We start from the raw sequence: 24,877 nt of genomic DNA, 5'->3' as shown, positions 1-24,877 counted from the left end.
CCCATAGGAAGAAGAAAATATTTTGTCCCCCAATGACTATAGTGTATTTGTCTATAAAATTGTTATAAGTACACCTCTGCATAAGTCTTTTTTTTTCATTAAAGAAAACTAAAAAAAAAGAAAAGAAAGAAATATAGATCACACTTTATTCTAGTATGGCAAAAAAAAAAAAAAAAAAAAAAAAAAAAAAAAAGTATGTTCTGCTGGGTCACACATGACCCCCCCGACTTACAGTAACGCAGCCATCAGCAGCAAATTTTTCAAGTTTCATTTCCTGCTCTTTTTTCTGATCATCCAGCTCTAGATTTCATTTATAAAGGGCCCTCACATTGTCTGTCAGATACCACATCACCTTCCACTGGATGTGGAATGAGCTAACTGAGCACAATGAGCTACACTGAGAATGCCAAATCCATATTTCCAGTTATTTTTGGTGAGTAACTTAATGTAATGCCTTACAGTTCAAACACAGTGATATTATAATGTAATTAATTACTTTGAAGTGACAGTAACAAGTAATAAATAATGCATTACAGTTTTGAAGTAACTTGCCCAACACTGAGAATAAGGAGGGTGTATTTGACTGATATAGTCTTAACAATTCCAATAAACATTTAAATAAATTGTTCACAGTTTCATCTACTGATTAGAGATGAAGACTGCACATTAAAATTTGAATTTAAATGAAACAATTTGAGTGGGAATTGTGTGTGAATTTACAATCAAGTAATTGCAAATATTATTATAGTTTCCCAACATTCACAATGAGAGCACAGACGGTTCCATAGCAACAACACAAGTGAGCTGTAAGTAAATCATGAACAAAGAGCACTTGACAAAGCTGACAAGACTATTTGTAGTTTCAATTTTATTTTGACAGTATTCAACCCAGGCTTTATCATAAAATGTTTTGTTGACTCTAATCCTGTTGGAGGTGAGGTATTGTTCTCGATCATACTGCACATACCAGTGAGACAGGCTTCTCCAGTGTATATATAAGGATGCTGGCGCAGGTGGATGCGAGCAGCAGAGCACCTTCGGACAGAGTGACTTCTGGACATCATGGCTTCCAAACTGGGGCTCTTGGTTCAGCTGCTGCTGGTCTCACTGGTGTCTGCATCGCATTACTTTGGGGGAACAACGACCTTCACCTACAAAGAAACTTACCCTGATGGATCACATAGGGTGAGAAATATTATATATTATTTATTCAACATCAACAGAGAACATGTAATTTTTTTTTATTGAGGGAATATTCTATCATAATGATTTATTATTATGCTTATCTTTCTTGTTGAATTTATGCTGATATGCCATCTGGTAGAAGTGGGAAGTAACATAAAATGCAACTGCAACATACAAGTGTCTCATAATTGTGCTAAATGTGGAGTACTTCCATAACTGCTTGTATGATGTCTGATGGTAAAAAGAAGTATCCTTTTCATTACATTATTTATCTAAAGATTAAATAAGTAACTTGACACAATGCTATTATTAAAAAATTACTGTGATTGCAAAAATCTTTATTTTACTTTATTACCATCTTTTACTCCTGTTCTTGTGGTTTATGAAACCAAAACGTTATCATAGTGGTGCAGATAAGACAAAGCACATACACGTTATAATGGACGACATTAACGAGCGATTTTACTGCTAAAAAGGGAGAAAATGTAAAACAAATACAAGCAACCATCTCTAACCCCACAACTTCCTGATTTGATCTTTTTCCACAGGTGGACATTCGCAGAAGAAACACTTTCGATGGATGTCAGTACTCGCTTTGGTGGTCCTGTTTCAACGGCAACTGTGGCAGTAACACGAGAAGTCAGAGGGGTGTGCTTGACCAGAGCACCAATGCACCAATATCTAACCGGAGGTGGTGTGAAACTGAAACTGTTGTTTCAAAAAGAGTCTACAATGACAAACCGTTTGAAGAGAGGTGAGTATCTTATTAATCATATTGATTAAATGTTGTTGCTGCTATTAAAACGTCTATGTTTTCTATTACATCCATGTATCTGTTTTGGTGCTGCTTATCATAAACACAGAGTTTGTTGGTGCAATATGTGAACAGTATTGTTCCCACACAGGGCAGCCAGCTGTTGCTGGATTTGGGCACGTAATGGAGTCGGAAATTGGAGGCTACGCACTCATATGGACCTGGGAACAAGATCTGACACCAGAAAACCAAACAGATCACCAGACATTGCTATTCTACCTTTCCTCCGGTAAGTGTCCTGCTGTTTCTACTGAACATAAACATCAGAATTTAAGCCTATCCTACTACTACCGAGACCTGCATGACTTTATGTATCAATTCCAGAGTTCCTCAGAACTGTCCACGGACATACAACCTGATGTCCTTTGACCCTGACAATGACCAAGTTCGATGCCGATATGGAACTGCCTTTAACACAGAATGCAGCCGATGCGACCAGCCTTCAGGCTTCCACTTGGATCAGGTTAGTTGCAGGATGAATTTCCACGACCTTACATGTTAATGGATGAATGTTTGCCTCTCTGAACAACTAAATCTTCAAACTGTTAGGACTCTTGCACATTACACTACTACAACGCCAGTGCTGACCCCAGAATCTTTGGATTTGAGTTGGTGGTGGAGGATTTCCCACAAAACCACATCACTCTGGCCTACTCAGACGGAACCAGATCTTCCAGGGCTCCACTGGCTTTGAGGCGGGGGAAGAGACAGGCGTTCTACACCACCCCCTACCCAACTACAGCCTGGTGGTGGTGGAGAACCGCAACAACACCATCCACATCCACAAGATCAGCTCCATGGTGGTGGAGAACCACAACAACAACACCATCCACATCCACAAGATCAGCTCCATGGTGGTGGTGGAGAACCACAACAACAACACCATCCACATCCACAAGATCAACTCCATGGTGGTGGAGCAGAACCACAACATCACCTCCATGGTGGCGGAGAACAACCACAACAACAACAACACCATCCACATCCACAAGCTCAACTCCATGGTGGTGGAGAGGAACCACAACATCACCTCCATGGTGGCGGAGAACAACCACAACATCACCTCCATGGTGGCGGAGAACAACCACAACATCACCTCCATGGTGGCGGAGAACAACCACAACATCACCTCCATGGTGGTGGAGAACAACCACAACAAGAACACCATCCACCCCCACACACTCCAGCACCACTGCTCCTCTCAGTAAACTACCACTGCAGTTCTCCTTACTTGGTAAGTTTGATTTAACTTGTCCTCACACGTCTGACCATAATGTTAATGAGCTGATCCATTAAATAATAGTTTCCAATAACACCATGGCTGCACTTCACTCAATGTGTTAACACTTGGAAAAGCTTGAAATGTGGTAATGCACATACCTGTAGTCATTGATTAAGTTGGACTAAGACATGTGAAATTGTTTTCAACATATGAAGGAAGCTTTTGTTGATTTTCACTTTTGACATGCTTACTGAGCTCATGGGATGTGGCCAGAGGTGAAAGTGGCACAGCAGCAGTTTTCTCACAGCTCTTGAATATTTGTAGCACTTTGTAATTTAGACTGATCTCTTTGCAAACTCCAGTGGACCCGCCTGCTCCCTCGTGTCAGGAAGGGCTCTACTTGCCAAAGTTTGTCCATCCAACCCCTGAAAATGGAGCAATAATCCTGGCAGAGACCAACAAAGAGGTCGAGATCCGAGTCAAAGCGCATGCTCATTATGCAACGTAAGTGAGATTCAACCTGATCTGTGTGGTCTGCATCAGTGTAACCGATTACAGCAGTGATAACAAAGACTATCTGCCTTCTTTTGCTGTCACACAGACTACATGACATCATCATCAGTGGGCCGCTGAATGTCACCAAGCACAGGAACACACGTGACGACTTTGTCATCAGGTGGACGCCTCTCTCTGACGACCTGGGAGATTTTTTCCCCATCTGCTTTGCTGTAGAAGCAGTGACAGCGTGAGTCTGATGTTCATTTCTTCTATGACAAATAAGTGCATGTGTGTGTCAGAAAGTGTAACATTATTTATTTTACATATTTTCTAGGTCTGCTACATCCACTGGTCACACCACACCAAACCATCATCATTTCCACCCCACTCCATCTGCACAGTAAGCGACGCTTGTCCAGGTTTTGTGATATTAACATCTGAGCATACGGCTAGTTGCTAGTTGCTGCTCAAAGGTGCAGCTCATGGACTGTTTATAAAAGTGGACCTAGGCTCTGGGTCTAAGTAAAGTGATGCCAGTGTCAAAGAGTCATGAACTTTCATTCTCATTACCACCATGGCGCCACATTACTGATTGTAAACCAAGGTCAGATCAGATTGAAGTCTATGTGAAAATGGTACAATTTAGAGGCCAGTGGACCATAAAGGAGGCCAAGAATTAGGCTGTGGCTGCAGATAGACTGACAGACTGTACCACTCAATCAGGAAATGACAGATCAGCTCATGTCCTTCCCCCATCTCCTTCGCGCCACCTTTTCTTCCAAATATAGTTTCGTCTAGTAAAAAAACAAAACAAAACAAAATGGCAGCTCATAAGATGCCACGGTGGATTGACATCTGAGCTAAGATTGAAGGAAGCATTGAAAAAAATCTGTTGGAATGTGGAGCTACCAAATTTAAAAATATCTCTCATCAATACTTTTCAGGTCTGGCATATATCAGTCAGAGATGAGGTGTGTCCTGGTGAATGTCAGAAGAAAGCAGGGTGAGTCATTGGCCTACTTCATTATCAACTCGTGTAGCTGAAAAGGTGTAAACATCACTTGCTGAATGCTATACAGCTATGTGGTGTATTTTGAAGAATAATGAAATTATAGAGCTGTAAGACATGTTCTTTTAGGGTGATGTGTGTTGTTTACTGTACTACTGTAGAAATTTTGCTGAATGTCTTTTATTTTTTTAGTTAATGCCCATGTGGTCTGCACTGAGTCAACAATGACAGTACACGTTGACAAATCGTCACTCAGGGGACTTCATGAGGATCATCTGAGGCTCAGTGACCCCCTCAACACTGCCTGCAGCCTCGAGACACACTCCAACAGCACCCACATCATAGCTGTCATTCCCCTCAATGCCTGTGGCACACAGATTGAGGTAACCAGGATAGTTTTGTTAAGCTATTTGTGGTGCTTTTCATTTTCATCCGTTGGTGTAAAGACTGCCGACATAACTTTATTTTCTTTGCAGGAAGATGATGATTATCTCCGATTCAAGAACGAAATCACCACAGTCGACAATAGTGCAGACCTGATCACCAGGAAGCACCAGCTAGAGGTCCAGTTCTACTGCCAGTACCCAAAACGTGGAAATGTGACACTGGGATTCACGGCACACAGGAATAATGTCACAGTGTCAGAGAAAGGTTATGGCACATTCACCTACGAGTTTGAGTTCTACCCTGACAACCAGTACAGAAGCAGGATAGATCCCAGTGCATACCCTCTGGAGTATGACGTCGGGAGCAGGATCTACATGCAGATTGAGGCCACCTCTTCACTCAACAACACTGAGCTGTTTATCGACTCCTGCAGGGCTTCACCATATGACAACACCAACTACCAACCAACCTACCCCATCATTGAAAATGGGTATGAAAACTTCCTCTAGTGGCAACAAAGCAAATCAATATTTGGAAAGAGAGCTGGAAAAGCATTTCAGTGATATGCAGCTGGACAAAAAATATGCTTAGAGTTCAGGGTTAATGATCCTTTCTCTTCCTGCTCTGACTAGGTGTACAGTGGACCCAACTGTCGAAATCTACCACCCCCAACACAACAAACAGTTCAGGTTCAGCATGGAGGCCTTCAAGTTCATCGGACTGCATGATCAGGTGAGCGTGGAATGCTGGATCATGGAATTAGCGTTAAATTTGTATTTTTTCTAAATGCTCAGATATGTTTATTGAGTAGCTTATTGAGTTAGAAGAGATGAGCAATATTACTTTTTTTGTGTATTTTCCTGTCAGCATAACATCACATAAAGATCAGTAATGGCTGAAAAAGTAGTCTTGCAAGTTACAAAACACCCCAAACAACACTAAGATGGATTTTTAATGTTTTGTGTGTGTATTAAGTAAGTGAGTTATAATCTACTGCTTAGTGAGCTTTCTACATGATATGTGTCTGATATGACATATGTTGTATTTAGGTTTACATCACCTGCTCAGTCCTGATGTGTGAAGCAGGATACCCTAGCTCCAGGTGTTCACAGGGGTGCATCAACTCAACATGGCCAAGTGGTCACCACCATCACCACCGCAGAAAGAGAGAGGCTGTCATCCAGAGTGGAAACCATTTCATCTCCCAGGGGCCCCTGCGCCTAAGGAGATCAGCAGAGGGTTTTCAAGGTATGACAACAGCAAGTGTTTTAACTACAGCACATTTACTTTGAATCCTAATTAGAGTTTTCACAGAACTGAATTTAATTGTGTTTCTGATTACTCCAGTGACCAACCTGAACCTGAACCTGAACATGGTATTCATCGCTGGATGTCTTCTTGCAGCTGTTGGAATGATCTGCGGAGTGGTGCTGTACAAATCTAAAATGTCTCAGCCCAAGTACCAACCTCTGCCTACACTTGAAAGCTAAGACAGCAGCGTTAACAAAAGTACATCTGAATACAAAAACTCTTATTTTCATGATTTTTTTCTTGAATGTTTATGCACCTCTTCATATGCACAGTTAAACTCGAGGCATACACAAGAAATGTGTGTGTGCAACTTGAAATCTGGAGAAAATCTTTTATATTAAAACATGGTGGTGGATGGACAGACTAATGTTGCAGCTTATGGGTGATTGGTCAAATACTTTGATTATTCTGTGTAATCCAGTCATGAGCAGTATATGTGAAAGTTTGGAGGAGAAGAAATAAAAAATGTATGAATTCTTACATATATTTTGGAATGTGTCTTTTTTTTTCCCTTGATGGATATTTTGCAGCCTGTTTTGCAATTTTACAAAAGATTAATGCTCCTCGAGGAGGAAGAAAATTTCCATAATTACCTTTGACTACAGGATCCAGCAAATGATCACTGAATAGTCAGCCAAATGAAATCTGTTAGCTGGGTGACATTAACTGTCAGCTACTGTCACTTAGTAATCTGGCAATGCAATGGTTTTTAACCTAATATACTCAATGAACTCTTTAAAACTGGCACTGAAAGATTGAAGGTTCGGATTAAACCCTGTTTGAAACGGGATAGCCTGGCTGTGCCAGAGTCTCTGGATCTTAAATGGACCGACATGATTGAGCAGATTTGTTTATCAGATTTAATACAGTATCTTATAATATTGAGAATACCGATTGTGTGGGAACTGCTTGCAGAAGATAAGGACTTATCTAGTGAATCAAAGTTATATGCATACAACAGTCAAAGACTAAAGATAGACAGAAAATTATCTGTTTTGGAGATAGAAGATAAAACTACAGCTGATGGGTTCATGTCACAAAGCAGGTTCAACAAACTGAGTCTAATCCTGAACTGTGAGCTGATCTACTCTGAGTTTTCTGTTCCAGAAAACCTGATCTGAGTTAGTTTGATCAACTCAGAGTAGTTTCACCCGGAGTTTAGCGCGTGCACCACAACTCTAAAAAGACAGCATCAATGGAGCCCCGATTGGATGAGTCACCATGGCAACGGCGAAGAGGAGGGCTGCGTTTTTAAACCACAATAGAACTGGACATCTTAATGTGTTCATAGGCAAGTTTGAACATGTTTTTAGAAAGAAGTGTAAAAGAGAGGAGACGGTGTGGGAGGATGCTGATACATAAGTTTAAATGTAGTCCTTTTCAATCACAACAATATTAAAGGGGAGAACTGTCTGAACAGTAGCCTATTCATTTATTTCTCTTAGGTGGAGTCCTGCGGGGGAGAGACGCACTAGGGTTAGGGTTAGGGTGAAATATAAAAACATTGTTCAAACAGGTAAGACCTCGGCATGATCTCATGGAGTACCTCATTTTGATTTTGTTTTACACCGTAAAGTAATAATTAAGTGGCTGTTTGAAGATGCTGTTGTTTTATCCCCAACATGCTGTTTTCACACACATAAATGTTTTCTCATCTATATCATCTTCTGTTAAATAATTAAACCTGTTTAGCCTAACAGACTTCTACTCAGCCAACAGAAAGAAGGCAGATGGTGACCCAGCACCACCACCACTAACGGAGGCAGAATTTAGGAAGGCCAGTGTGTGAACCCACCCCCCAAAACACAAGTGCCTTTATAACATGTAATATGCCTAGGCCTAGAAATCTTTTTTCTTTGGTCCCAACAGATTCTACGGAGCCCTTAAAGTCCCAAAAGGTTGTATGTTAAAGGTTGTTAAAGGTTGTAAGTTAATTTTTTGTTCCCTCAAGATAATAACTTGTGCGCACAAGATAAAAAAAAACAAAAACAAAACAACTGCTTTTAACTATTAAAAGCTATAAACACAACTTACCCCCGTGGTCTTCAAAGCACAGGCCTATCACGCTTTTGGCCTACTGTTAACCTGTTCTCAAAAGATAAGTAATCTGTTCCTACAAGATAAGTAACTTGTGCCCACAACATAAAAAAACACCTTTTTGGACTTTAGAGGCTCTGTCAGATTCTGATGGTGCTATCTGCCTGGTGGAGCCCCCTCATGCCACAGCAGACCGTGTAACTGTAAGTAGTATACTGAAACTTATCACTCATCTAGGATGAAGAGCTTGAAGGAAACTGTGTCTGCTGCCTTTACAGAGGGGATCCAGAAAGGCCTATAGAGGTAACATCTGTATGTGTTACTGATAATTCTCTCCCCATTCACATTTCAGCATTGTGTGACATTTGGCCTACACTGAAGAATTAACACTTTCTCATCCTTTTTAACAGGGCACGGCTGGGCAGCAGCAGGAAGGTCCCTCAACTTCCACTGCACAGACTGACACAGTGAGACGGATGTTCAGAAAACACCAGAGGGTCAGTCTGTGGATGTCATGTCCTTCTTATGTATTCCCAACTATCAGTAAAAGAATTTTATAAAATTCACCTGTTAAAATAAATAAATAAATAAAGGCAATACTTGGACCACCAGATTAGGAGGGCAGATCTAGAAATTGAAATACTGGAGTCCAGGTGGGTGCAGTTCACAGGTGAACTTTGTTAATTATGTTAACTATTGGAACATTAACTAAACTAGCTCCCGTATTTGTAGGAAATAAAGAAGACCAAATGAAATGTGTATTATGTCTTTATTTGACTGCTGTGGTGGTGATGATGGTGAGTTCATCTCTGAAGTGATTATGGCATACAGTTGCTTTACTCAGGGGCTCTGCATCTCCAATGTACAAAAAAACTCCCATTTGCATAGAGACACACAATTTCTGCTGGACTGTGAGAGCATGACTACGGTTGGTAATGTTGCAAATGTAAGGATGGATTAGGTTGTGTATGTAGATGATGGACTGTGCCACTCAAGAAGATAACTGTCTGGAAATGCTAGAACATCTATGCAGTCTGATAACTATCTCCCGACGAATATTTCATTGTCTGCGCAGTAATGCTGCACCTTCATCCACGGGATCGTTATCAAATGGACATGCCATGTTAGTGAAAACAGTTGGACTACTGACCGATTTTTGTTCTACAGACGTCCAAACTACTCTACGCCAAAACTCGCCTGCTGAATGAATGAATGAGGAAATCAAAAACTGTGTGTGGCTGAAAGAGGGCTGAGTCAGAGACAATCTCAAGGTTAATTGAAAAAACAAAAAAGCTGGCCCTGACCAGGTTAGGTTCATAGAGTGTGTTCCTACGGTAACTGGCAGAGAGCTTAAGTTACCTTCCTTTGTGAAATGGAAAACTCAGTTTCCCTAATTTCAGGGTGAACATACTCAAGAATTTCCACTAAACCTGTTTGGTGAAACAGGCTCGATATGTCTCATGGCTCAAAAAAAAACGGACTCCAATGCCTAGACAGATTAGGCAAACCAAAGTCTTTTTAACAGTCAAACTACAAAAAAAGTAGTCCGTGTAGATAAGGGTGCCAAAATGCAAAGTACAACGTAAAGAGGGAACAGAGCTTGATGTTCTAATAAAACGCACAAAGTACAACGAAAAGAGGGAACAGATCTTGATGTTCTAATAAAACGCACAAAGTACAACTGAAAAAGGATATCAAAAAAGTGAGGCTGCACAGACAAGCCTGAATCAAAACCACACAAAGAACCAAGGGCAAGACAGAGGTGAGGCACACCACATAACCTGGAGAAAAGAACAAAACACAATCACAAAACATGAAAAAACGAGGTCACAAGGTAACTGGGAAATAGCTGGAATAATACACAAGAGATCACCGAACACACTTGATGCTCTGGCACTGAAGAGAAGTCCAAAGAGGGTCTTTTTAGTGGGTGGATTGTTGGTAATGCCAGGCAGGTGTCCCTCGTCAGCCACTGGACAAAGAGACCAGAATGCCCAATGGGAAAAACACAGGGAGGAGAGGCAGGGGGAGCAGGAGCACCAGGAGCACAGAGAACAGCAGGATAGGCAAAAAAAAAAAAAAAAAAAAAAAAAAAGCAGCAAGCATAAACATAAATCATGACAGATATGATCGCCAAGCCAGACAGGAATCGTTTCGGTGACCTATTTCAATACAGACAGGTGGAACCATGTTGAATGGGCATCAAAGTCTTCCATGTTGACTTTCAGGAAGCTTCATAATAGAAAGAATTTAAGAATTGCTGCTGTTCTTCTGATAATGATGCTCTTCAATGGGCAACAACCGCAAACATACCCTTTGAGGCTTTGGACTCAACCTCCACCAGAACTCTGAAGATGACCTGTGGACATGAGCAGGACATCCCTGAAGTCCTGAGGAGGGCCTCTGTGGATCAGACTTGCTTCATCATCTGTGATGGCTGAGTGATGTGTTTACATATATGTCTCTATATATAAGTGTAAAAAGGTATGTTTATAAGTATATAAATGTGAAGAGGAGGCTGATATACGGTGTGTCCACAGGCCAGGCAGCTAGCGGTGATTTAACGACATGAGAACTATTTCAGGGGCCCAATCTCCCATCATCAGCAATCCATTCATCTCATACCTACCACTTATCTACAGACAGATTGTGTAAGGTTGTCTGGTAACTTCTACTTCAGTCATGCATTTATTTCCACGACTGATCAGGTTCATTTGATAGATATAAACTTGAGAAGCACAAATGTCACAGAGGTGCCAGATAACGAACTGATTTCTGTCTGTGGATAATCTGAGGATGGCTTATCAGCACCTTGACAGAAAAAAACTATTCAGTCTCAGTGCCAGACAAACAATAAATAAAAGACTGGATTTATTGTCCTGGAGCCTGTTTACAATATTTTAGCAGAATGAAGAATTGAAGATTAATGAACTGTGGCCATAAAAAGATGAACATGGTCAAAAACTTCAGCGATCAAGCCATCATTGACTGGTGTTAGGGGACACAAGGTGTGTATTACACCTCTACTATTTGCAGCCAGTAGAAATCGGCCATATCTGATCTATCAATACAAAAGGATTCTTTCTGGCACTGCTGGATCTCATTTTCTTTAAACATTCACTGAAGACTCTTCTCGAAACCTCTGAACCTGAAACCAGTCTTCTACATTATCTTTGTTTGACAATGTTACTGAAAATATTCCTGATACTGAAAACAAAGCTGACCTACCCTTTGGAAGCTGCAGGTGCCAGGAATACTTTCATAACATGATTATGTTTAACAGAAATGCACCTCTGAGGGAGTTGGCCTGGGAATTTCTCCTTTGCATGAACATTCATACTTAACATTCCAGACTGGTGAAAACAACAAATTTACATCCATCAATCCATCCATCTTCTACTGCTTTTTCCATTTCCGAGTCACAGGGGTGCTGGAGAAAGTGGGGGCTAGACCTCACCTGCTCTGTACTCTACCTGATTGTGTAGTAGTCCATATAAAGACCATATCAAGTTAGAAGTAGGGGCATTTTCACATAGAATTCAATACAACCTGACTTGTTTTTAAACACAGGTTAAAGGCTCTTCAGCAATTGTCTCACCTTTCACATTTGGAAATTATGTCCATAATGGTCAACATCCCTTAAACTTTCATTTCTAAAGATAAATATGACATTTTCAAAATAAAGTTTAACTTCTGTCACATACTGAGTCCAGACTGACTCCGTAATTTGTGTCAGTATCAGAAACTTTTACTGTCTCTCCTCCAGAGTTATAATAGTTTGGGATTTTTCATTTTAGTTTAATTTCATTTTGTTTTGACTTTTTCCCCTCCCATTAAGTTAGGTTTAATTAGTTTTCAGTGTGGGTTTGCTAATTTTTATATTTTAAAAAAATGCTAAGTTTGAGTTTTTTCATTCTTTGGGTTGTTGAGTGAGTATTGTATAATAAAATTCAACAAAGGATACAAGTAAAAAAAAATGAGGCTGAATTAATAGTGACTGCCTTTTTATTTTTGGCTGAACTACTCCCTCAATAAAAACATAAAGTGCATGACAGATGGACATTGTGTGTGTGTGTGTGTGTGTCACTGTGAGACGCATCTTGCAAACACACAAACAAACCAAACATTCATAAATAACCAACGAAGATGTTCACTCTGAAAGGCCAAATAAAGTGTGAACAAAGTGAAGTAAAAGCATGCTGACACACCTATGAAAGATGCTGCCAATCCTCTCTGAGCTTCCTCGGGTCTTTTCCGTCAGCTCCAGTGAGGTTACTCACTCTTGCAGAATCGGGGGTTTGAATTAAAGTGCACAGTCCTGTGAAGACAATGGAGTCCCAGTCTCAACAAACGTGTTAAGCAATGCTTCTTCTACCAGCAGCTACTCGGTGGTCGGTGAGAGCAGCCCGTGATGGGCTCCTTCTCCGCGCTACCTGGCCGGGATGTCGCTTCTCTCCCGGGGGGCGGTGGCGGGCTAATGGCGGAGGCTAGCTTGTTTAGGTACTCGGCATTAGCCGCCTTGTGTGAGCTTAAATGGACTTTGAGAGGCAAGCCGCATATTTTTTCTGTTTCCACTACGAGACACTTGCTTTTATCTTTCTCGTCGCCATATTAAAAAAGCCCCATGTAGGGCTTTGTCGCTTTCTCCCACCTTTTGCTACAGCCATGAGTTGTTTTTTTAAACCATGATGGAAAAAAAGACGAAGTGACGTCAGATACGATGCTTCTTTATACTGTGTCGTGTTCATGTTTTTTTTTTTTTTAAGTCTGGAAGCTTTGAATAAGTGATTAACTGTAATTAATGCTGTTATTAAACTATTTATGGATACAGTTCTTTACAGTACTATTTTCAATACGTTTTTTGATTAATAAAATAAAACTTAATTAAATTCGGAACATACACATTTATTTCTTTCATAAAACTTTATTTTTGACATTTTAACTAAAGTTGAAATAGAATAATCAGTTAAAGAGAATGAAACAGCAGTGTTTTTTGTTTTTAACATTCATTACTGTTGTTGCCCTGACTCTCTCACACACACACACACACACACAGCTGTAACCATAAAATTCAAAACACCATATTAGACATCTTTTACAGATGTTCTACCTGGAGGTGCTGTGGCTACACACCCACAGTGACCCGTTATTACCGGACTGAACGAGAGATTAATGACGTCACCTTCAATCATCATTATAAATGAGGGTGCTTAATGTTTATATCCGACATGTAACTGTTTACTAAATCTGACTGTGTTTAATGTTTATATCTGAAATGTAACTGTTCACTAAATCTGACTCTGTGTTTAATGTTTATATCTGAAATGTAACTGTTCACTAAATCTGACTCTGTGTTTAATGTTTATATCCGACATGTAACTGTTTACTAAATCTGACTGTGTTTAATGTTTATATCCGACATGTAACTGTTCACTAAATCTGACTCTGTGTTTAATGTTTATATCTGAAATGTAAATGTTCACTAAATCTGACTCTGTGTTTAATGTTTATATCTGAAATGTAAATGTTCACTAAATCTGACTCTGTGTTGGCCCCCATGTTCACCCTCTGCTGTAACCATGGTGACAAAGTCGTAGCGAATCTTGCTAACTGGCTGGCTAGCATTACAGCTAAGACAGCAAAGCAGAAAGTGGGACCAACTTTGGTTCAGCTGGCTGATTATTTGACTCCTGAGTGGTAACAGCATACCTCCTGTCAGGGGTGGATGCTCTGGCACTGAAGAGAAGGTTTGCATGTTGTCCCCCTGTCTGTGTGGGTTCCACTGGGTACTCCGGTTTCCTCCCACCATCCAAAGACATCATGTTTTGGCTAAATGGTGACTCTAAATTGTCCGTAGGTCTGAGTGTGAGTGTGAGTGGTTGTTGGTTTCTGTCTGTCTCTGTGTGTTGGCCCTGTGATGGACTGGTGACCTGTCCAGGTTGACCCTGCCCTCACCCAGTGTGAGCTGGGATTGACTCCAGCATCAACCCAGAAATGGAAAAGTGGTCGAAGGTGAGTGAGTGAGTGTAGGTTATGTCTGCTATTTAATATGTATTTGACAACATTTATTTGCATAGCTATGTAAGACAAAAAAGCAAGCCAGATAGATGGTCAGATAAAGAGAGATTTCAATAGATAGAGCAACATAATGTGAGTCTGTATTCTTTATATCAAATCATGACTGGAGGGGAAATACATATTACTGATTCCTTTCAAACCCAAACACAAACACCAAAATCAAACTGTCTAATTTGTTTTGCAAACAGTTGACATAAGAATTGAAACCAAATTATAGTTTTTTTATGTATGGTATAACGCACAAATGGTGTACTTCATTTTAAGGTTGATCTTACAGGTATTTTTATAGCTTGGGTATTAAACTGTAGACAGTGTAGAGACATAGACAGTGATAATACATTGTACATTGACTCTAAAGAGAGAATTGCTTTAAGATTTACATTGTTAATGTGAACAATGGAACTAGTTCATCTGGCTATTTGTGGTTTGTTTATAGGCCGCTTCCTTCTGTGGACTTTATTTAGGCTTTAGTGGTAGTTTGTTAGGAAAGATGAGCCTGCTGAACTAAACCTAAATCATCTTCAGAACCTGGTCTTTATTTCCTCGAATTATCAAAAGATAATGTAGAAATCTTATTGACTGTGGAGGGAACTAGGACACCCCTAACACCTGGGTTGCCTTACATTAGTGTGTCATCTAAGCTTGGATACCTGGCATGTTGGGAAGGGACGATAGAATGGCAGCTACAAATGGAGAAGTAGAGAAGGAGGGAAGAGCGAGGGAACCAGCCCTTTAATAGTAATAATTATTCTACTGCTCCCAGCCTGAATGTATCAGAGCATTGCGGTCCTCTTCTTTTCTCTTCTTGCTGAAATAAAATACAATCAGACCCATGAACACCACAGACCCTACGAAGATGCAAGCAAACACCACGGTGCTGATGTTAGTGTTCAGGATCTGCTTGGTATTCCAATGTTCCTCACTTTTGGACTCGGTGTCTCTGGAAACTGGTGGAGGACTCACTGAAAGACAGGAGAGCTGTTAGATTGACTGATAAGATAAGATACAATAAGACAATATAATAGATCATATATTAACCTGGGCCCTTGTCAGTCTTTTCCATCACAGAATCATCCTTATTGGCATCATTGGGAACCGCAGACCTGACAAACTGCAGAGGACCCTGGGTAATGTAATGGTCAACAGTCTCCATGCCCAGCCCTCGCCTTCGTCTGCGTGATGGATTTTCCAGACAGCCTTGGGCACATCTGGAAAAGGGATTGTCAGGCTCGCACAGGATGACAGAGCAGGTGATGTATACCTGCATGACAGGAAAGTGAAAGAGTTTAGTCCAGAGGTTTTTAGTTAAACTGCCTACCATCTTGTTTCTTAAAAAGCAGCAGAAATTATATTTAGAGGAGAAAGTGGAGCTAAAGAGGAATTGGGGCTGGATCTGATCTGGTCTGTGCTCTATCAGGATTATGTGGTACAGTCTATCAATCACACTGGTCTATTTTTATGGTCTCTGTGGTCCATTCAAGTCAATATTTTATTGCCTTTTCTATAAAATGTTGGCTTAGAATTTTTTGCTAGGCACAAACAACTTTTTTAACTGAGAGAAAGATGGTGCTTTTGGTTGAATAGGTTGTGTCTGAAGACCATGTGAGCCTTTTCTGTATTCAACAAGACGACAAGCTTTCTATAACCTCATCCAAGACCTGTGAGAGTTTGACCAAAACCATGAAAACAGTTGACTGACTGTCTGGCTGCAATATCAGATAATTGAGGGGAAAGTACACACATGCCTGTGAACATTTTACTGATTTGTTCAATATCAACACATTTGCAACTAGTTAATCTGTAAATTAACAACATATGATAAAGAGAAAATGTAATCAGGTTGCAGTTTGCTGGATTATAACCACACATTTTAAGAGCTGGGGCAGGGAATCGTTCTGTATTCTTGGCTCTGGTTAAACTGAGGTTAAAGAAAGCAACTATCAGGAGTGCATAACGATTGTTGAACTAGTGCTATTTGTGTGTTAGTGCTATGTGCATTGCAATAATCAGACAAACAAAAAATATCCATTAATTGAGAGCTCTGCAATTTTTCAAACACAAATTTCATGTACAGAATAAAGATAAGAAAAAAGGGATATAGAGCGGACTAGAATATGACATTATTATAGCCCAATAGTTCCCAAAGTGAGGGGGGGGCTGCATGGGTTAGGGCGACACACTGTGACGTGCTGGCTGTTGAGACGCCATGAGGCACTGGCGTCTCAACAGCTGAGTCCTGAGTTGAATGATGTAATGATCAACGTCATTGCCACAGTCAGCTACAAGTGTAACTATAACAAGTTCCTCATGAAGCTCGCATACTTCAGCGATCTATTTCTGAAACTCAATGAAGTGAGTTTGCAGATGCATGGAAAAAAAAACAACACAGCAATACTGTTACATAGTAACAGCGTTACTCTGAAAATAATTACACTGTTAAGGTGATTTGTTTATTTTTGATTCCAAGAGCGTTTGTAGTTTATTGTAACCTGTAATTTATTGCAGATTACATTTATTTGTTTAAAAAAGTTGCAGTTTGTATTAATTTCAATGTGTAAAATAAAGTGCAATAGATTTTGAAAACAAAACATTTGTCTGTGGGGTGCGAAAGTTTTCTCAACAACCAAAGGGGGACCCAGCAGAAAAAGCTTGGGAACCACTGCTATAACCTAACGTGGAAATGTTAAGGAATAAAATCTTTTGTGTTCTTTTCAAACCTGATATGCTCTTACAAAGTTGAATAAGCAAGCCAAAAAGGAAGTTTTAACCAAATATCGAATGGTTGGACTTGAATGCAGATCTTTACATAGAAGAAAATCACTTTCTTTGTTTGACTAACAAATGTCACCTTTATAGAACTAACCTTAGCATTTTCAGTCTGGAAAACCAGACTCTGGATTTATTATTTGATACGGGCAGTATAAGGCTAGCTATGTGAATATCATAATGTCATAAGACTACGTTTGGATTGATTTAATACTCTGCTTCATCCAAATTTACCTGGTTCAATAGTGGTCCTGTAAATTTGAAGGCCTGAATCTCAAAGTTGAAGGAATTTTGACCAGACGGGTGGACTTTAACTGTTTCATCTTTTAGACACCTGGAAGACATGACATGTTAATGAGACTATGGTTTTACATTATATGAACTCAAACTCAAAGCGCAGCTTCAGGAACAGGATGACACCTTAACCATTCCTATGTCTAACGATCTGTGAATAAAAACCTGACCCTCTTCCCTCTTTTGCTGTCATATTCTCCCCCTACTCTATTTTCCTGTTTTCCTTTGGTCCTCTTCTTCCCCATCTCAGGAGGGGAAGAAGAGGAGAGGAAAACATGGACTTTTAAACATTTTCTAAATAAATAAATAAATAAATAAAATAATTCTTTTGGAACAGGAGATTTTTCACGGCACCAGCACTCACCCATTCTTGATGAGGTCATAGGAGAGGCTGTTTTCAGGGTTGTCGTCAGGCGTGGCTTTGCATGATTCAACATACAGTTTCACATTAGGTAGTTCTGACTTAGCTTCGATGCCCATGAAGACCTTCTGCAACAGTTGGACTTCCACTGGATAGGCACGGGCATCTACCTTGTTTGTAAAGTTGCCATCATGGAAAATCTCAAATGTATAGCCAAATGTGCCAAAGCTGGACTCAGTGAAAATGTAGTCAGACTTGTGGAGACTGTAGTAACTGGAGACTGTAATGGCCTTGGGAAACTGACAAGAAAACTCAATCTGGACTTCCCTCCTCCTGGTAATGACCTCACTGGGCAACTCAAAGGAGTTGATCTTGTTCTTGAAAATGATGAAGTCGCCTTTATCCTTTAAAAAACAGAAGTGGAGGTGAAGCCATGACTAGCGGAGATGGAAACTTTCATTGTGACATTTGATCTCCAGCAACAGCTACAGACAGCTATTTTGGATTTTTGTATAAAAATAGAAATGTTTTTCCAGACCTCAACTTTTGTGCCACACGTGCTGAAGGACATGCTGCCCATGATGTGGGTGTTATTGGAGGTGAGAGAGCAGGACGGGTCGATCAACTTCAGGAAGTTCTCATTGAGGCCCGGCATGGAGGCTTTGTCAAGGGCCACTTTCATCATATTAGGCGAACATTCAACAGTGGCCTTTCCTTTAAGTGAGGATGGTATATAGTTTCATGTTGATTGACATCAATGTAAACAAACTATTTGACAAGATTGATTTAAGCTTCTTACTATAAAGTTGAAAATAGCTTTGAATAAAAGTATAATGTCTTGATTCTGTGAATCTGTAATTTTATATCACAAATGATAAAAAGACCTTGAATAATAGATGCTTGGGTGACCATGACAACAATGCATCTCATCTCTGATTGGCTGAAAAACAAAAGTAAGACAAGATCCAGTGCAAATATTCAATGAACAACAATCAGAAAAAAAAATATGTTTTTAACTCCATAAAGAGTTTAGTCTAGATCTGCTCTATGTGTAAAGTGCCTTGATGTAACTTTTTTATGATTTGGCGTTATATAAATAAATTTAATTTGACTTGCTTTGATCTGAATGCAAACATTGTGTGAATAATTTAATGCTTTATTAAACATGTACTTGACAGAGGAGGTTTTCGTTGAAGCAGATTTGAATAAAATCTGGGTTTAGTGAATTTTTTGTTTTGTTGTTTGTTGTTGTTTTGTTTATTGGCTTGGTGTTGCTTCATGATCAAATTTCCTTAACCTATGATCTTGTAGGAAACAAAGAAATTTCAATAAGCAGGTTATTTATATGTGTGTATTTCCATTAGATTTTGATTAAGTACTCACGTTTTATTTGTCTCTGCAGTGAAACAGACTGGGATAAATCTGTACAGATCACTCTGCTGTGGTGTCCAACTCACAGTGACTTCAGCTTTTCCTGATTCACCTTCTTTAAACAGTTTGCTCATGTTCTGCGGACCGTTGATCTGGAAGTCGTTTATCCTTCGGGGAAATGGAGGCAGGGGGGAGGAAATGCAAAGTCATATTATCTTCTTTACGTGTTTACCCATTAACAGAGAACATGGGTTTTCAGAAGTAAATACCTGGCGTGTTGAGCCTGTGCTTGAGCATAAAATTGGAACGTCTGGCCCACGGTGGCATGAAGAACGTCACCATGTGAGGGAGTCTTCGACAGGAATATGGGCTGCATGCCACCAACTTCACAGCTCAGGATTGGAGGAAGGACTGAAACAAGAAACGAGAGCTTATCAATACCAGTGCCACATTATCACACCTCTGTTCCTGTGAACACCAAAATTCAAATGCCCCATTATAACTTTAATCATTTCTAGAGCAACCACAGGACATCCAGAAATTTGACTTTTTGTTTTGATTTGTTCTGTTTGATTTTTGTCATTTTTTAAAGCCAAATAACCAGTCTATTTGTGTAGTTATGACTTTTATGGCCTGTTGTGGTCACTTACTCTCCACTGAGAACTGGACCTTGACTTTACAGAGAGAAGGTAAGTTTGGGTCGGACACCTCCCGTGATGCTGACGTTCCATCTGCATACGTTAAAGTAATGTTTGTGATGGGGAAGTCCTCCAAGATCACCTCAAATATCTGTGTGCCGATATCCACTTGACCTGTGCTTGTCAGCATGCACAAAGTCTGGAAATACACAAAGACGATTAAAGCACCTAAAATTAATCTTTGAAGTGACCAGAAAGAATTGTTCCATAACGTCAGTAGTATTGATATGAATGTGAAAAAAAAAAAAATCGAGTGTGGATGCAGAAGGATGTGTAAGAAATTGCAATCCATGACAAGATATTTTGTGCATTTTAAAAACTAATAAAGAGAAGAGTTCATTTGCAAACCACATATTACTAAAGGTCCATATATGAGCTAGTGTGAACACATGACATTTTTACCTCGTTCAGAGTGAAGTTTGAGGGAACTGAAGCATCTGAACTGAAGCGGCATCTCACGTTATCCCCATCTGGATCATGGGTGAGAAGAGAAATCCTTTTGAAACAGTTCTGAGGCACTCTATGAGAAAAAATGCCAGGGGATTAATAATTTGATAAAATATGAATTCAACACAATAATAAAAAAAGAATATTGTTTGTGTATTAGGTGTCTTTTTATTTTTCGTATGTTTGTTTAAAAGGCAACACAATTTTTTAAACTAAACTGTTTTTTAATTTCTTTATTTGGGCTTGTTTATTTGTTTTCTTGTAGTAAAAAAAGAAGAATGACATACAGACAGACAATCTGAACTGTTAAATCAAAGAGGAAAGAAAGACAAAAATCAAACAAAAAAATGGAAAAGTGCTAACACCGTTCTGAATGGCTATAATTTTTTTGCATTATCGTTCTGTAATATCCATCTTAACATTACCCACTGGTTCGTGAGCTGTTGTTTGAAGCCTTCTCTTTATCTGTCAGCTGGCTTGTTTTATGTTTTCTTAAGTGTCTGTAGTCAGTAATCTATCCTGGTTGGGTGGTACAGTCTGTCAATCACACAATAGCCATGCCCCAATATTTAATCTTCTTAATTAAGTGCCATAATTGCACTTAACATAAAAAATTGAACACACAATTTAAAATGGGAATTGTGCAATAACCGCAGAATGTGAATGTGACGTGGTATGTTTTCTTATGTTGGTTTTATTGATGAAGAGATTATTTTGTTGTTTTTTAAATTTGTATGCTCATGCACCTTAAGGAATGCACTTTCAATTTCGTACTTGTACAATGACAATAAAGTAATTCTAATTCTGATTAAAGGTCTATTTTTCTCTAAATGGATTGTTTAAAAAATTACCACCATGTTGTATTGAAGAAGACTTGACAACAGAGACTGAATGAGATAATGAATCAGGAGAGTTGGACCATTTTCACAGAGACTTTTTTACAGAGTGGAGTGTAGGTCCACTTATACAGACAGTTTATGGTTTCAACCTGCATTGATAAAGTCTTGTACCTCAAATATGACACTGTTGTCGTCACTGGACAGCTGTTGAGGGTGTGTGAGTCAGAACGAGTTCCTAGGTCCAACACTGCGTGCGTTGTCCAGTTTCTTTTCCCGTTGATGTTCGACACCCAGCAGCAGCCGGAGCCCCTGAACAGGAGATGAAGGGTTGAGTTAGACATAAATAAATTCATGGTCTCATGTCCAGTTCCACCTCCCACGTTGTAGCTGCCTTATCACTCTTCATCAAGTCTTCATCACTTAACATCTACCTATACACAGGAAGTGACAAATTCTCTCAATATTTTTATGTCTTTATGACAGGGAGGGCTGGAATAGTGTTTTGTATTAGCAACAAGGTATTTATAGGTTTTGAAATAGACCTGGGCCTACCTCAGAGAAAAGGAGGTTTTATTTTTGGAAATGATCGCTGTGGCGTATCCTTCAGACTGACACCACTGGCCTTGGCCTGTGTTGTCCTGATCTCCATGTTGGATGCTTGAGCTATTGAAGCTGTTGCAGACCCCACTGTCGCACGTAAAGGATGACTGGGTTTGACAGCTTCCCCTGCTGTTCTGTCTGTGGTAGAAGGTCACCTGTGAGGTACGGCAGAGGATAGCATTGATAGCGTGTAGAAAGAACAACCTTTTGCAAAATATGCAAATCCTATTCCAATCGTGCGGGGTGGTAGAGACTCAGGTCTTTGAAGTGCAGGGGCCTTCTGAAGACCTTTTTTGACACTGTGGTGGCATCATTCATTTTCTTGGCATGGTCTGCTGGGGAAGCAGCATATCAGCAGCAGACAGGAAAAAACTGGACTAACCTGTCAAGACAATCAGCTCTGTGTTGGAATGCTAGTTGGAGCCAATGGAGGTGGTGGCTGGCAGGAGGATGATGCTAAACTAAGCCTTCATCCATGATTGACACCCTGTAGCACTGCTCCCAGTGGAGGGTTATGATTTTCTTTAGTTCATAAATCATTTAAAACAAGAAGGTGCTTCCAATTTCTCAGAGAACAGGCCAAAAAGAGTCTCTTCTGAAAACCACCAATATACCATCTCATGGATATAAGCACACAAAATCTAATAAACTGTTTGTTTATCAAATTCGGCAATCCCAATTATAAAAAAATAAATCAAAATAATGGAAAGATTGTAGATGACAGTTATGCAAGTAGCTCAACATTTGCTACCTGGCGATTTAATCAATAATCTTGTACTGCTTGTTATGACAGTTTTACGTATTATCATCTTAAAAGAATAAGTTGTTGATTATATAAGAATCTTAAAAATTGCTGTACCTGGAATGTCCCATCACTCTTCTTCTGCAGAGGCATGAAACTAATGCTATCTCCATAGAAGCTAAGAGCTGCCGCAGTCCCCAACAAAGCTGACAGCAACAGAAGTAGACCTGCCTCCATGATGCCTCACTGCATCTGTTCCTGCAGAAGGCTGCCCCAGCTCTTTCAACATATCAAAGGGGAGAGGCACTTTACTAAACAGGACTAACCAGATCTGGATTGAACCTTGTTTTATTTTTGTATCCTTGAGCTTTTGAGATAGTTCAGTTTGGAAATTAAGTGTGAAAGGACATACAGGGATTTATGAATTTTTTTTTTTTTTTTTTTTTTTAAACTCAGTCCTGTTTCAGTCACATCTTTCAGATCATGACTCATTTGGAAGAAAGCACACTGTATTATTGAAACCTTTCTTTATGTATGGACAGTGTGAAGTGATGGAGGTAAGCACTCAGTAAGGATGAGTTAAAGAGTCAGTCAAAGTCAGTTCATGGTCACACATGGTCTCTCTTGTGTGTTTTAATGTCTTATCACCACCAAGAAAAGTATCAAGGGGCAGAAATAGTAGAGGGAAATCATCAGAATATGTGTGGTTAAATATGTACCCAGGCCAAAAAAATTCAGTAACAGGAAACTGAGGATGGGATGAATCATAATCATCAGGCATGAAAAAACAAAATCAATCTTGGCTCATCGCTTCTTTCTGACAACAAAACAAAAACAAAATACCTGGCTTACTTACTGATGAAAATGAAACTGTGTCAGTGGAATAAATACCAAGAAAAACCAGCAGCAAAACAAAGCTAGAGAAAGGAATGCATGAACAATAGGTAGCAGGACATTAAAAAATGCTCCTTCAAAATTTTAATGCAGGTGGAATATTATTCCTTTTTAACAAACCATAAGTGAAGCTTACAGATACTTCCCCGTGTCTTTATTGAAATCCATCCACCCATCTTCTACCGCTTTTCCGTTTCTGGGTTGCGGGGGCTTGCTGGAGCCCTTCATTGAAATAAACTTAAAAATTATCTGTGATATAAAGAATAAATGTAAGAATATGTTTAGCGTGTTAGGCTATGAGGAAAACATTTCACATAATTATATATTGCAAGTTCATGGAAACACTTTGGTGCTCCACGTTTTGTTTGATGGGTGCTTGTGTGGGAAATGTGAGGCCATAACCACAGCCGAGGAGAGCATGTGCTGCTGGGAGGTAGATGCCTCCTGGGCCTCAGTGGAGAAAGTCACCCCCAGGTTCCAAGTGCAGGGCTTCACACAGCACCAGGGATTTGCTGCTTCAGATTGCCTGGACCTCTCCAGGCCAACAGACAGGAGTACGTTATGCAGGGCTTAAAGTACTCCGGCACCGTGCCGGATCTATAATGAATGTCGTTGGACTGTGATTAAAAAAGATCAACATTAAAAAACAAACCTGTTGATGTGTGATATTGTCCTATTCAAGCAGTCAGTGGTAGACAGTAAGTAAGTAAATTTACTTGAGTACTGTGCTAAAGTACAGTTTTTGAGTATCTGTACTTTACTAGAGTATTACTTTTGGGGGATACTTTCACTTTAACTTCACTACATTTGAAGGACAAATATACTTTTTACTTCACTACATTTATATGAATGCTCTGGTTACTCGCTACTTTTGCGCTAATCTAATGTTACTCGTCCATTGTTTTGTTTTTTTTTTACACACACTCCTCTGTGTGTGTTCCAGGTACGAATATGGCCATAATGTATAATATTCATCCGACCTGGATTATTTCTCCATAACATCGGCTCATTCTTCATTATATATTGTGGCCGTATTATTACGTGGGACACATTAACTTGTTCTTCCTGCACACACACACAAAGCATTAACAACGAGTAATGTCCCGGTCCTTGTGTGTGTTGTTGTGTCTGAAGCGGTGGAGTACTTCTTCTACATTTGCGGCCAATATCTTTGTCGAAAGTGCGAAACCAACACCTTAAATAAATCCCCCCAGGACCCTCCCTGTCTCTTTCTCTGTTACCTGACAGCAGCTGGAGCCCTCTCCTCTCCGTCTCTTCCTTTCTGATGGAGCTACCAAACTCAGCTGTTTCTGTCAAAGGTAAC

General features: G+C 39.8%; 2 protein-coding genes and 1 long non-coding RNA gene across 9 annotated transcripts; 1 reads left to right on the top strand and 2 right to left on the bottom strand.

Annotated features, from left to right (window-relative positions):
* Positions 1-1,008: 1,008 nt before the first annotated feature.
* LOC115040881 (uncharacterized) lies at positions 1,009-6,906 on the top strand. 6 transcript variants are annotated; one of them, XM_029497995.1, is made up of 15 exons: positions 1,009-1,185; positions 1,734-1,939; positions 2,091-2,228; positions 2,324-2,462; positions 2,549-2,931; positions 3,058-3,233; positions 3,584-3,725; positions 3,823-3,966; positions 4,054-4,119; positions 4,664-4,722; positions 4,921-5,111; positions 5,205-5,605; positions 5,748-5,847; positions 6,165-6,363; positions 6,463-6,906. In XM_029497995.1, exons 1-15 carry the CDS (start codon positions 1,063-1,065, stop codon positions 6,603-6,605), a joined length of 2,610 nt encoding a protein of 869 aa, XP_029353855.1. In that variant the 5' UTR covers positions 1,009-1,062; the 3' UTR covers positions 6,606-6,906. The 6 variants fall into 6 exon arrangements, with proteins under 6 accessions (XP_029353855.1, XP_029353854.1, XP_029353852.1 ...); XM_029497994.1 differs by having other exon boundaries at positions 3,025-3,233; XM_029497992.1 differs by having other exon boundaries at positions 2,549-2,955; positions 3,016-3,233.
* Positions 5,897-13,037, bottom strand: LOC115040882 (uncharacterized). 2 transcript variants are annotated; one of them, XR_003840583.1, is made up of 4 exons: positions 12,897-13,037; positions 12,672-12,781; positions 10,346-10,435; positions 5,897-10,244 (listed from the first exon to the last, which is right to left on the bottom strand). It is a non-coding gene; the product is annotated as an uncharacterized LOC115040882 (long non-coding RNA). The 2 variants fall into 2 exon arrangements; XR_003840582.1 differs by having other exon boundaries at positions 12,672-12,958.
* Positions 13,038-14,513: 1,476 nt separating this feature from the next.
* Positions 14,514-22,910, bottom strand: LOC115041120 (uncharacterized). The gene is made up of 13 exons (XM_029498428.1): positions 22,777-22,910; positions 21,870-22,072; positions 21,489-21,626; positions 20,434-20,551; positions 19,984-20,170; positions 19,603-19,744; positions 19,346-19,501; positions 18,847-18,902; positions 18,501-18,676; positions 17,966-18,366; positions 17,542-17,641; positions 15,580-15,802; positions 14,514-15,503 (listed from the first exon to the last, which is right to left on the bottom strand). The coding sequence occupies exons 1-13, from the start codon at positions 22,894-22,896 to the stop codon at positions 15,292-15,294; spliced, it is 2,232 nt and encodes a 743-aa protein (XP_029354288.1). The 5' UTR covers positions 22,897-22,910; the 3' UTR covers positions 14,514-15,291.
* Positions 22,911-24,877: the final 1,967 nt, after the last annotated feature.

Source organism: Echeneis naucrates, chromosome 3 (genome assembly GCF_900963305.1).
Source record: "Echeneis naucrates chromosome 3, fEcheNa1.1, whole genome shotgun sequence".
NCBI lineage: Eukaryota > Metazoa > Chordata > Actinopteri > Carangiformes > Echeneidae > Echeneis > Echeneis naucrates.
This window is presented reverse-complemented; position numbering and strand designations above follow the sequence as displayed.

Excerpts from the sequence above, each read along its gene's own strand:
- LOC115040881 (XM_029497990.1), top strand. The coding sequence starts at position 1,063 with ATGGCTTCCAAACTGGGGCTCTTGGTTCAGCTGCTGCTGGTCTCACTG. Across the intron at positions 1,940-2,090 it reads GACAAACCGTTTGAAGAGAG|GGCAGCCAGCTGTTGCTGGA; the intron begins GTGAGTATCTTA and ends GTTCCCACACAG. Across the intron at positions 4,120-4,663 it reads CACCCCACTCCATCTGCACA|GTCTGGCATATATCAGTCAG; the intron begins GTAAGCGACGCT and ends AATACTTTTCAG.
- LOC115041120 (XM_029498428.1), bottom strand. The coding sequence starts at position 22,896 with ATGGAGGCAGGTCTACTTCTGTTGCTGTCAGCTTTGTTGGGGACTGCG. Across the intron at positions 20,171-20,433 it reads CAAACTTCACTCTGAACGAG|ACTTTGTGCATGCTGACAAG; the intron begins GTAAAAATGTCA and ends GTGTATTTCCAG. Across the intron at positions 18,367-18,500 it reads CGTGTGGCACAAAAGTTGAG|GATAAAGGCGACTTCATCAT; the intron begins GTCTGGAAAAAC and ends TGTTTTTTAAAG.